Source organism: Vombatus ursinus, unplaced genomic scaffold, assembly GCF_900497805.2.
Source record: "Vombatus ursinus unplaced genomic scaffold, bare-nosed wombat genome assembly UNPS02014778.1, whole genome shotgun sequence".
In the NCBI taxonomy this organism is placed as follows: Eukaryota; Metazoa; Chordata; class Mammalia; order Diprotodontia; family Vombatidae; genus Vombatus; species Vombatus ursinus.
This window is the reverse complement of record NW_020954556.1, coordinates 58,295,834-58,309,465: the sequence shown is the minus strand read 5'-3', so window position 1 is coordinate 58,309,465 and position 13,632 is coordinate 58,295,834. Positions and strand designations below refer to the sequence as shown.

Here is a 13,632-nt window from a genome sequence, read left to right as displayed (position 1 = left end):
GAATCCTGAGAAGGTCATTAACAAAAAGAAAAGCTCCACATACACCAAAATATTTATAGCAGCACTTTTTTGGGGGGGGATGGGTGAGGCAATCAGGGTTAAGTGACTTGCCCAGGATCACACAGCTAGTAAGTGTCAAGTGTCTGAGATTGGATTTGAACTCAAGTCCTCCTGACTTCACGACCAGAGCTCTATCCACTGTGCCACCTAGCTGCCCCTTATAGAAGCACTTTTAATGTTAGCAAAGAATTGGAAACAAAATAGATGTTCATTAAGGAGGGAATGACCAAACCAGTTGTAGTACAGAAGTGTAATAGAATGTTACCATGTTGTAAGAAATGATGAATGTGATGAACACAGAGAAGTGTGGAAAGATTTCTTTGAACTAACGCAAAATGAAACAAGCAGAGCCAGGAAAAACACCCTAATAATAACAACCCTAGTAATAACCCATATAAAAAGGAAGGACAATAAAACAGTGGAAACTGAGTGTCAAGACATTATAATGGCCAGAGAATGCACTTCTCTCTGGATCTTTGAAGTGGGGAACCGTGTGACTGAAATACTGAATATAACGTCATATTTTTTAAATGTTGTTTAGTTTTGTGAAACTTTTTTTTCTTCCTTTTTACATACTTCATTATAGAAGATGGCTTTATGAAAGGAGGTAGAGAGAGAATATAGTGGGAAATATAGGGGGTATAAAATAAGACATGTCAAAATTTATTTTAAAAAAATAAGTTCATTAATTAATTTATAAATATACAATACATATAAATATAATAAATATTAATAAATTAATGAAAATCAGCGCTGTCCCTGATGGTCTTTAAAGAGTAAAGTATTCTCTAAGGAGTCAGTCAAGACATCCATTTCTTATTTTTCCTAGCAGAGCTCAGCAAGTGGGGGGTAGGGACTTCTTTCTCTTCTCCTCTTTCACGGCAGTGAGGTGCATTGCTCTGAGTGGCACAAGTCAGCAAGAGGAATCTGGAGAATCAGCCCTGGAAATTGGAAGGCGAGCTTTGGAGAAGAGCAGAACCTAGGAACCCAGCCTCTCGAGAGAGTGAAGTCTGCCCAGCATAGACAGGGCCCAGCAAGGAGCGACATCAGAAGAATGAGTTGCTGGTCACAGAGAGTGTGCCTCTCTACTAGCGTACTTTATGTGCGTGCATATTGTTGGAGAGTGCAAGCCTGGTTTACGGGGTAGAATGTTTTACAGCTATTGTTTTTATGATGTCTTTGTTCTGAGCTACTTGTCCCCCGGCTGACTATCAAAGGTAAATGTAGCAGTAGGGAGATCCTGCGCTGTAGTTTTAGGGGAGCAACATCATAGAGTATCTTGAACTTGGGGTAGACTTCATCTTCAGTGAGCTTCCTTGTGAGTGCAGATTCTGGGTAGGGGGATAGTCTTTTTTGTTTTGTTTTGTTTTGTTTTTAGGCAATTGGGGTTAAGTGACTTGCCCAGGGTCACACAGCTAGTAAGTATCAAGTGTTTAGTCTGAAGCCGGATTTGAACTCAGGTCCTTCTGACTTCAGGGCTGGTGCTCTATCCACTGTGCCACCTAGCTGCCCCAATAGGGGGATAGTCGTAAAGGAGGTGCTACATGAGAAAGTCACCTGAAAGTGCTCTGACATTTACACTATCTTTCTTGGTCACTGCAAAACTTTTTAACTCTTTTCTACCCTTATTTCTGAGCTTCATATAGATAAAAGAGACAGCCATAATGAAATTGCTATAGTATTTGATGTCTATATGGATAAGTGCTCTCTATTTAAAAAATGTTAACTAACACAGTGTCAAGAAGAAATTACATAAAATATATTATCTTCTAGAAAGACTGTTTAAATTCACTGTAAGTCTGTCTAGCTAGCCTTTAACCCATTATCCTCAACTCTGAAGAGAACTGACCACCACCTTCAGGACGAAGAAGGAGTCTTATTAAAACACTCTATTAATTCCTTGATGTACACGAATATAGTGCCACGGAAAACACATTAAACAGATGCTTCATCTTTTTTTATTAATTTATTTATTTTTAGTTTTCACCATTCACTTCCATAAGATTTTGAGTTGCTCCTCCCTCACCTCCCTTCTCCCCAAGATGATGTGCAGTCTGATATAGGCTCTACATATATGTTCATATTAAGCATATTTTCATATTATTCATGATCTAAAGAAGAATTAGAACCAATGGGAGGAACCACGAGAAAGAAGAAACAAAAAAAGAGAGAGAGCAAATAGTATGCTTTGATCTGCATTCAGACTCCATAGTTCTTTTTCTGCTGAGAAAAGCTAAGCCTCTCAAAGTCGGTCATCACGCAATGTTGCTGTTACTATGTACTATGTTCTTCTGGTTCTGCTCACTTCACTCAGCATCAGTTCATATAAGTCTTTCCAGGTTTTTCTGAAGTCTGCCTGCTCATCATTTCTTATGGAACAATAGCATTTCATTACATTCATATACCACATCTTGTTCAGCCATTCCCCAATGGATGGGCATCCCTTCAATTTCCAATTCTTGGCCACCACAAAAAGAGCTGCTGTAAATATTTTTGTACATGTGGGTCCTTTTCCCTTTTTTATGATCTCTTTGGGATACAGACCTAGAAGTAGTATTGCTGAGTCAAAGAGTATGCACATTTTGATAGCCCTTTGGGCATAATTCCAAATTGCTCTCTAGAATGGTTGTATCATTTCACAACTCCACCAACAATACATTAGTGTTCCAATTTTCCCATATCTTCTCTAACATGTATTATTGTCCTGTTTTGTCATGTTAATCAATCTGATAGGTGTGATGTGGTACCTCGGAGTTGTTTTGATTTGCATTTCTATAATTTATAGTGATTTAGAGCATTTTTTCATATGAATGTAGATAGCTTTAATTTCAACAGATGCTTCATCTTAAGAAAACTTTTCTCCAATGTTATCAAAATGCTGTTCCTACTCAGTACATATAATACTCTTAATATACATCAATGAGGAAGAATAGAGACTGGTAGATTTTAGCTTCAATATAGAGGTCAAGTTGAATCAATATATTAAAGCAATACAGATACTTTGGTCTTCAAGCAAGACACATTGAGCTCAATGTTGTTTAGGAGAAAACTAGGACTGAGAATGTTGAGGGACTGATTGGCATCCAGAAGTCAGTGCTTAACAAAAAGTTCATTTAGAGCAATTAACGCCTGTGCAATATCAGTCTTATTGTATATATTTTGGCATGATAAAGTAGACAATGAATCTAGAATCCACTAAATAAAAACATCACAATGTTAACAGAGAACAGGGCTCATCACCACAAGGCAGCTATCAAAAGATTAACACTCGTCCAAAAGGAGGAAGAAGATTGATAGATGTCCTTAGAGCACACTATAAGCAGATTATAAGTTACAGAAATACTTTTAGAATAGCTCTCACTGCATAAAGGAATAGTAATGCTGAAAAATAGGTATATGCTGCTGGATTTGTCAAACGTAACTGAAAGTTGTTCATCTTCAGAAAGAGCCAGTGAAACAGCTGCATTGTATTGTCAAAAGATGTTCCATGGGTGACAGCCACATGAGATAAACCAACAATATGTTGAATAAATTGCTGAGTAATGCAGATTTATTTATAGAAATGAAGGATTTGTGATTCAGGATCTTTTTTTATACAATTATACGATGAAATGATGGAAATTGGCACACATCACAGAAGGTTGCAAAAATTTGGCAACTACCAATACCCCAAAAGACATATAATTGGATAGAATTATATAGCAGAAACTTACTTTTATGAACTAACAGAGAGCATATGCTTTTACTATGTACATAAACCTCAAAACATCTTTTCAGATTCTTCAAATAAAGTATACTAGAGCTAGAGTATAATTGTAGACAAAATTGTAGCCCAAAAGATTGAGAGAAAGCTAGCCAAAGACATTAAAATAGAGTGAAAAAAGGGTGATGCTCATATAATCCTTGTCCTATCTACTATTGGAGTTATTCTCATGGTGCTCTTAGTGAAAATACAAAAATGCTTATATCTCAAATGCTAGCCCAAATGTAAAAGAAGTCATTTTATCGGTAGATGCAATAGTCTGTAGAACATTACATATAAAAGATCATCATACATATAAAAGATCAGGTCATCACCAGAAATTATAGAAGAATTATACTTAATTAGGCTAATACAAAGTATGCAAATACTTAGCAAGATATGACCTGATATCTGGAATTATACATCAGGAGCTCATTTCTGATGAGAGAGATAAAGCTTAAGAAAACTGAAAAAGTTGGAAGGGGCAAGGTTGTGAAATGCTTTAAATGCTAAACAGACTTTTATATTTTATCCTGGAGGTAATGAGGGACCATTGGTGTTTACTGAGTGAAGGAGTGGGCATGGTCAGTCAGACCTGCATTTTAGGAGATCTCTGTGATAGCTGAGGAGAGAATAGACCAGAATGGGAAGAGACTTGAGGCAGGAAAACCAACTAGAAGGCTATTTCATTGTTCCAGTTGTGAGGTGATGGGGGCCTACACCAGGTGATTGGATATGGGAGTGAGAGTGAGGAGTTGAAGATGGCACCTAGCTTCAAGGCTGGGTAACTAAGAGCCCTTGACAGTTACAGGGAAGTTAGGAAGAAGGAGGGGTTTGGTGGGATAGGGGGAGGATAATGAGTTCAGTTTCAGACACATCAAGTTTAAGATGTCTAAGGGACATCCAGTTTGAGATGTCCAATAGACAGTTGGTGATGGGAAACTGGAGATCAGGAGAAAGATTAGAACTGGATAAAAAAATCTTAGATTCATCTTCATAGAGATGCTGATGAGATCACTAAGTGAAACAGTATAGCGAGAGAAGAGGAGAGGGCTCAGGATAGTATGATACCTGTAGTTAATAGATACAACCTGGATGAAGATCCAGCAGAGGAAATGTGCCACACAGCTAGTAAATGTCGAGTGTCTGAGGTCAGATTTGAGGTCAGGTCCTCCTGATTGCAAGGTCGGAGCTCTATCTACTGCACCACCTACCTGCCCTAGATACAATCTTGATTTCTAAAAACTTAAGAATAATGTTTTTAATAGCTGTTTCCATACCAAACATTTAGTCTCCAAGGTGGGTGGAATAATGAAACTTTTAAAATATATGAAGCTCCCTGTAGTAATCAAAGTGGAAGCAAGATGAGGTGTGTAACATCCCTGTCATCCTGCTACAAGAGTTATAATGAGGAAGCTCTTAGTGAGGTTTCATATATGAACTCATATCCTAATACTTTTATTCATCTATGAAAAATAGTTGTTTTATCTCAGCATTCCCCAGAACTTTGAATGAAAAAGGAAAATAGAAGGATAATGACTTGACCCAGGACTGTTTTTATCTGAAGTCGCACCAGACAAGATGAAAAGAATGATTTTTTTCTGTAATAATAATGAGCATTGATATAAAACTTAAAGATTTAAGTGTTTGTCATTTACTTCAAGACTATTCACATTGAATTCAAAGATAAGAGAACTCAGTACTATTTCCGTACACCATCATTATTTCTGATTCTGAATTGACCACTAGATGGGGGTACAAGACTGTAGGGTAGGAGTTCCTGATGTGATTAATTCTCAAATGATGATAGAGTTTACATGTAAAACTTTGTTCTTCATGGTCCATCTCAGCAGTTTGTACACACCAACAATGTAAACAAAGGCATACTACCAATGATAAAAATATCCATAGAATCCTTGAATTTCAAAGTTGGGAAGGTTCTCCAAAATCATCCAGTCCAACTTCTTACTTAATTGGAGTCCCCTCCCCAGCATCCCTCACGGGTGATAATCCAGGCCCTGAATTCTTCTAATGATAGGATGGTCAGTATATCACAATGCAATCTGTTCCTTTTTTGGAGAGATCTGATAATTTAGAAGTTTTTTCCTTATATTATATAAAAATCTGCCTCTCATTGATCCTTCTTCCATAAATAAATCTAATCTCTCTTCCTTAGGGCAGCTTTTCATGTAGTCTTGGTTCTTGTCATATGAAAGCTACATAAAATTGAAAGTTGAAGGGGAGTAAGCAATTGCTGTGCTTAATATGTGATACGTATGTATATGTATTTATGTACATATGCACAAATATATAAACTGTGATATAAATATGTTATATACTTATAATATAAACTATATATTACATGTTTTTACATATAACATTATGATATTTATGTTATATCATGCATACTATAAACTGTGATATAATCCATTGTGTTAGGAAACTCCTCTATGAGGATGCATAGAAAGACATTGACACAAATAATGTAGGATTAGGTAGTGTAGATGAGTGGGTAATCTGCCTTATTAATCTATATTATTAGAAGGCATATTCATGTAGTTAAAAATGAATGGTTTAATGGAAAGAGTGATAGACTTGAAATTAATAATAATTACATTATTAATAGGCATTAATAATATGTGAGTAATAATAGTAATTATAACAATAATAGTTGGCAGTTACTTAATGCTTTAAGCTTTGCAAAGCACTTTATAAGTGTAGTGCCTTATCAGCAAGGGGTATTGTTAATGATGAGAAATGTAATTTTTCCGAGTTGAATGATTATGGGATAGGAGACAATGGCAATTTTGGAGACTTGTAGTACGTATGAGTACCGGGTCAGCAGCTAGCTGATTGCAAGGAAAGGGCTCTACCACCCCAAACTGAATATGATCGTTAGCACTCAGAGCCTTATCTGACTTACTGACTAGCTTAAGGAGTGATTTGCCTGGACAGAATTTGTTGCCGCACTAGAACCTGGTGAACTTGTTTCTTCTATACTTCTTTCCCCTCCTCTTCCTCATCAGTGCTGGGCATATTGGTATAACTTATTCTCAAGAGTTTCCTCCTTCCTTTAAATCTTGCCTATTTATTTAAAATGAGTTTTGTCTCCATATTAAAAAAAAGACAATTAAAAAAAAAACTTTCTGAAGTAGTGTTTGCTCTAAATAGATGGACAACACCACTGAGAAGAAACCTGGGGCAAATAGCCCTAGACTTAACTTCCGTCTCATATTTAAGTGTTCTCTCTCTCCCTCCCTCTCTTTCTCCTTCCTCTTTCTCTACCCCCTCTCTGTCTTCCTTCTTTCCTTCTTCCTTCTTTTTCCATATCTCTCTCTCCCTTTCCCTCCCCTCACTCCCCCCACCTTGTTTTTCTCTTCTTTCCCCCACTCCTGACCCAACAAGAAAGTGCTTCACATATATTATTTTATTTGGTAAGAAGTGCTAGATTCAAGTCTGAGCTATGTGACCTTGATTAAATCTCTTTCACCACTGGGTATCAGTTTCCTCTAAAAAACAAAAAAAAACTTAAACCAGATGACATCTAAGGTTTGATCCAGTGCTAACATTCTGAGATTCCATGAGATTATGAATCTGCTGAAATATTTTAAAAAATAATTACTCCATAAGTCTGAGGACATAGCAGTCATGAACCGTTGTCATATGGTAAGGGCATTGCACAGGCTGAAGAGCATTGGTATGTATTCAGAGTGAATGTCTGGTATAAAATAAGATATTCCATTCATCTTCTTCTTTGGATATCATTAAGTTGGTTATCCTCTAGAAAGCCAATTAAGTATAGATTAAGGAGTAGAGGAAAAGTATACTGGTTATAAATGGTCGTGGTTTCAAGGGCCCAATAATCTTGTCAGAGCAGGAGCTTTTCATTCTTCCTCACGAAGAATACAGAAATCTAGCCAGAGACATCAAAAGGTAAATGAAACCCTGTCTCTAAGTTAACTTAAGGAACTCCTGAGTGGCCTTGATTTTCAGCCCAGATACGCAGTAGAGCCATCACACCAGAAACTAGAGCCAGAGGATCCTGTCATTAATAAGTCCATAAGACCAGTTGAGGGAAGGAAGATAAGGATAATGAAAGGATTCATGCCTCCCAGGGCTTGAAATACATCTGGTAGGGTTACTTCTTGCTTATGGAAAATATATACATATATGTGTGTGTGTGTGTGTGTGTGTGTGTGTGTGTGTGTATACACATATATATCACAGTAACTCAAAAACCACCAGAAAAGGTAGGGAGTAACTGAGATCCCAGGCTTTAACATGTACCAGAGGGACTTGGTTTTAATAAGTAGTAATTATGGATTCCAGATATAGCCTCAAAATAGCTTTCGCCACAATTGGAGTGGGATTTGCCTGGATGAGAATTTATTCACACTGGATCATGGTGAAATGTGTTAAGTTCCTTGAGGTCCCTGAGTCCACTAAGGCCTAGATCATATGTATATGTGTATGGTGGTCAGGAAGCTAAAGTTTAAGGTTCAAAAACAAGGTCTAGAGTGTGATTATGTGAGATAGATAGTACTGAGAAGGGTAGATCTGTGATTCCATGTACTCTTCCCATCCTACCCAACAAGGTACTTCTTTGAGAAAGTGCCCGGCTAGCTCACAGTACAACCTTGTTCCTCGGTATGTGTGGAATCAGTAAGAAAGATGGAGAGACAAGAGATGGCTTCAGGGTTTTGAGCTGGAGTAATTAGAAGAGTCTAGTACCACTATCAGAGATAAGAAAATAAGAAAAGGGAACTTATTTGGAGCAAAACATGAAGATTCGCTTAATCTCCATTTTTGAGAACTGGGAAGGAAACATGGAGTAGAGATTGAGGGAATATTTCAAGAGACAGGATAGAGATTAGATGCACAAGTGATGTCTTTGACTGGGACCAGTGCCTATTTTCTGTGACCTTTGGATTTTTTCTTCAAATGAAAATAATGATTTATCCTTACTTAATTCCTATATTTGTTAGTTAAGTACCTTTACAAATGAATGATTTTGTGATAAATTAGTACTAATTTTGTGCGCTTGTCAGTTCCCATGGGTTCCCTTATTATGTCTGTGCGGATGACTCCCAGATCCATCTCCAGCCTCTTTCCTGAACTGCAATCCAACGTCACCACCTCCCTTTTGGACATCTCAAACTAGATGTCTCATAGGTATCTCACATTCAGCATGTCTAAAACAGAACTCATTAGCTTTTCCCCAAAACCCTCCCTTCTTCCAAACTTACGTATTACTGTCCCAGGCACCACTATCCTTTGAGTCACCCAAGCTCACAACCCTCGTGTCTTCCTCGATGCCTCGCCACACATACCCAGAACATCACCCAATCTTGTCATTTCTACCTCTGCAAGGTCCCCTTTTCTCCAGTTATGCAACCCCACCTTACCTCTCACTGGAGCTATTGAAAGTAGTTTCCTAATTGGTCTCCCTGCCTCAAGGCTTTCTCCACTCTAATCCATCAGCCACCAAAGGGATTTTCCCAAAATATAAATCTCACCATTTTACCTCACTACTCAGTGAAGTCCAAGGGGTATCCTATCTAGTGGGATCCAAAAGCACACAGAGACGTCTCTGTTTGATATTTAAAGCTTTTAAAAATCTTCCTGCCTTTCCAGTCTCTTCACCCCTTCCTACCCTGCGCACTTTATGATCTGCTGCACTGGCCTGCCCACTTGCTATTCGTCCTTCTCTCCTCTCCAGACCTTTGCACAGGCTGTCCCCACATTCTTGGAATATTCTTCTCTTCATCTCCTTGTCTTAGTTTCTCTAGCTTCCTTCAAGACTCAGTTTAAACACCACCTGCCACAGGAGGCCTTCCCTGGTCCTCAGCTGCAAATCTTTACCAGCTCGGGCTACCTTGCGACTACTCTGTATAGAATATGTATACTGTATAATATGTATTCATTTAGTTCGACAAATATTTATGAAGTCCCTCTTATATGTAGTACATGTTTGATACAAAATAATTTGTGTACTGATATGATAATATTTAAAATAGCCTGTATGTGCCTAATAATGAGAATATAATTCCAGAGAAACATATTCCTTCTACAATAATTTTATGTGTATATGTCCATACAGATACAAAAAAGAATGAGAAGAGTATTTAAAAGAATAAAATGGTCAGAAAAGTGTATCGTTTTATTTATCTGCACTCTTCCTGTTGGAAAGTCTTTAATTTTAATGTTTATTCATTTTTATATCTCTTGAATTTGTAGGAATACTTTTGATTACCACTGACTGAATCAGTAATTTTTATTGTTTAATTTGAAGCAATTTAAGGTGTCACTATTTTAACTGTGGTATCTTTTTAGGTATGCTAGCTTGTGTGGCCATGTAGCCGAGTGTGGGGGACTACAAAATAAAATCAAATATGGCCATCTTTTTAAGGTATCTTTTTTGAATTATATTTTTTAATATAAATGAAATTGTTAAAATTAAGTAATTCAGCAAAATCAGATCTCATATTTGTATTTTCTTATGTTTTTTTTAAAAAAAATGAGAAAATTTAAATGGCTATCTTTAAGTCAACAAAAATGAGATTATTGAAAATGAGTATGGAGTCATAATTTTGGGTTAAGAGAAACTAGACCACAGATAAATGGCTTATATTACAAATTAATGATTAGACACTAAATCCACTGATAACAAATTAATTAACCATATAGTCAAAAGTAAGTAAAGTCTAATAACAATCTTTCAGATAAGTAGAAAAAAATTTTATGAATCTTTATTTTTAATGTATCTCCAAGTTGCAGTGAAGATACTTTAGTCTTTTCCTTTTAGCTTTATACATTCATAATGCATGACCACCAAATACATTATAAAAACTGAGCCATATAACTGCCCCCAACATGAATATAAATGCCATTTATTTGATGAAAATGAAATCCCCAAGAAGAATATCTGCTATCCTTTCATCTGCTATTTTATATTCCTTTTGAAATCAGATGTTTAGGTTTTGCAAATATTTATTTTTTGTAGTCATACCATCTTTCCATTATTTTTCTCCTTTCTGCATGATTCTGAACATTTTTCTTAACACATCATTATAATAACGTTTCAAAACTAATTTGTTACTACTTTTAGTAAACAACATTTCAAAAACACGTATTCATTTTATCAGAACGTATATATGATGACCAAAGAATTCTACATTCAATTTAGGGGGTAAATACTGGTTATAAAATATAGAATATTCAAAACCCCAAATTCTCACCTGCTTGTAATTTAACTTAGTGATCCAGAGTAGGACAGACAAATTTCTAGAAGGCTGAGCTGGGATGAAACACATAATAGCTGAGTGAAAAGCAAAGTCAGGTTTCCCAGCCATGGCCAAAATGGCCCCATTTTGACACTGGCAGCTTGACAACCAAGGAACAACTCATTGGCCGCTCCCGAGTCTCACAGGTTTCTATGGACATTTACTGAGCCGTTTGTAACTAATGGAGATTCAGTTTTCTTTTATTTTACATTGGATTCTCCATTTTATGGATTAATTATGGAAAATTTTAATCCTAAATTGATTCCCATAACCACATTTCTACTCTAGGATTGTTACCTAATTTTCTTTAGCCATTTAAATGCCTTAAACTTCTTAAATGATAGTTTCTTTTGATTGGTTTTCTTTCAGAAACATCTAGATAGAGCATTAGAACTTATACCTGATGAACCCTTTTTATATTACCTCAATGGAAGATACTGCTATTCTGTAAGTGGGTCTCTTTTATCTCTGGACTGATGTCTGAGCATCATGTTACAGTGATACACATTTGCTATTCTACATTCATTTATTTAACTAGTGTAAACCTCAGTCACAGCTGTGAAATTTGTCTTTGTGTTCTTCCTCCTTCCCCTCTTAGCACCTTTTGAATAACTATCTTAGCTCAAATGTCCAGTGAGCACCTACTATGTGTGCACATGGCCTTGTACTTCAGCCATGAGATGGAAAACAGTAAGTAGTCCTTCCAAGGAGCTTCCATCCTGGAGGAGCACAACAGGAGCACAGATAGGTAGAGTATGGAAAGAGCACTGAAGGTGGTAAAAAAGGGAGCTCTAGCTAAGTAGCTGCAATCATAGATGGGGAAGGAGAGAGCACTAATCCCTAGGGGAAACACCAAAGATTTCTCTATGGAGATGACACCTGAGCTGAGCCTGGAAGGATTTTGGAGGGTACAACTAAAGAAAGAAACAAGCATTTACTAAGTGCCTAGCACATACTAGATATTTGCTTGGCACTGGAGATGAGGAAAGGGTAAATCCATGTATGGAAGAGGGCTTGTGTAACATCCCAGTAGTAGAAGACAGTACACTCAATTTAGGAAACAGCTAGGAGTCCAGTTTGGCTAGGAAAAGAGGTGAATCAATCATCATTCATTAAGTACCTACGAGGGGAGATATGAATGGTCACCTGGACAGGTTGGTGCTAGCTTTTAAATGGTCTTAAATATCAAACCAAGGAGTTTCGGTCACATTTTCTGGGCAACAGGAAACAAGAGTCACACGATCATAAGTGTGCCTTAGGATATGATTTTGGCAGCTGTGTGGAAGATGGTTTGAAGAAAGGAGAGATTGATGGCAGGGGTACCAATGAGACTGTTAGGAACAGTCCAGATGCAAGATGATGAGGATCTGGATTAGGTGTTGTAGATGTGGAAAAGGGGGTGACCAGAGATGTCAAGCATGTCCAGCTCAGATTAAAATGTAATTGGGAAATATTTAACTAAATAAGTAAGTAACCTCTCACATCCCTGATTTCCTTTGGGACTGAGCTTAAGTGCCACTTTTTGCATAAAGCCTTTCCTGATTCCTTCAAATGTTGGTGCCTGCCTTGTAAGGGTACTTAAGGTCTCTTGTAGTTTATATTTTGTGTATTCCTATCTCTGTGTTTACATGTTGCAGTTTCTATGTTTCTATGTCATCTTTTCCCTTAGAATATAATACTTTTTTGAGGCCAAGTACTGCTTCACTTTCCTTTTTGTATCCTCAGTACTTAGCATAGTGCCTAACACATAGTAGCTTCTTAATGTTTATTGATTAATTTGTTGAAACAAATGACTGAGTTTCACTAATGAATTTTCTAAGTGTTTTTCATGCTGTGGGACATTAATCTTTGGTCATTGATTATCTGTGATAAGAACTAAATATATCTATTACATAAAAATTAATGTCTTGAATTGCACTAAAAATAATAGGTAGCTGTGACTAAAAATATTATATCATCTTCACAGTCAGTATGGGAATTAATATGAATAGTTCCTTTTTTAAATTCTTAGAGAATATACAAATTTCCTATCCATGGCAATTTCTAAGATCATTTTAAATATAGCACTTATGGAATTCATTTTACTTTAGAATTAATTTTATCAGGACTCCTTTTAAATAACTCGAAGTCTATCAACATAGTAAGGTCTAAAAAAAGAGATTGCTTAGTCAAAGACAACCAGCCAAAGGGGATGTTTTTCTATAGGTTTTCAAATTGAATTGGATGGAGAAGAAAATGGCCTCTACTCTTTTTGGGGTGGTACCATCTTCGACTATAGATGAAGCCTTGAGAAATTTCCTGAAGGTAATCCTGGCTACCTGCTTTTGTTTTAAAGAAATTTAATTGTCTGTGTGTCACAAGCTTAACAGTATCCTAGCTAGCTAAAGAACATGCTCATATAAAATTGATGACTTGAAGTTATAATTCTTACATCCAATAGCATGGGAAAATTGAAGTATTCAAATTACCTTTGATATGTAATAGATGACACTCTCTTGTGAGAAAATGATATAGTATCAACAGACAAGAAATCTTTAACCCAAATAA

At 36.6% G+C, this 13,632-nt stretch overlaps 1 protein-coding gene across 5 annotated transcripts in view; it reads left to right on the top strand.

Annotated features, from left to right (window-relative positions):
* The window catches only part of RMDN2 (regulator of microtubule dynamics 2), a 140,483-nt gene that overhangs the window by 110,402 nt on the left and 16,449 nt on the right, over window positions 1–13,632 (top strand). For 4 of the 5 annotated variants that reach the window (XM_027865344.1, XM_027865346.1, XM_027865343.1 and 1 more), the window contains 3 exons: window positions 10,136–10,211; window positions 11,455–11,532; window positions 13,291–13,389. In XM_027865344.1, coding sequence (XP_027721145.1) covers window positions 10,136–10,211; window positions 11,455–11,532; window positions 13,291–13,389 — 253 coding nt within the window. The remainder of the gene's footprint in view (window positions 1–10,135; window positions 10,212–11,454; window positions 11,533–13,290; window positions 13,390–13,632) is intronic. The other variant, XM_027865347.1, reaches the window with a different exon arrangement.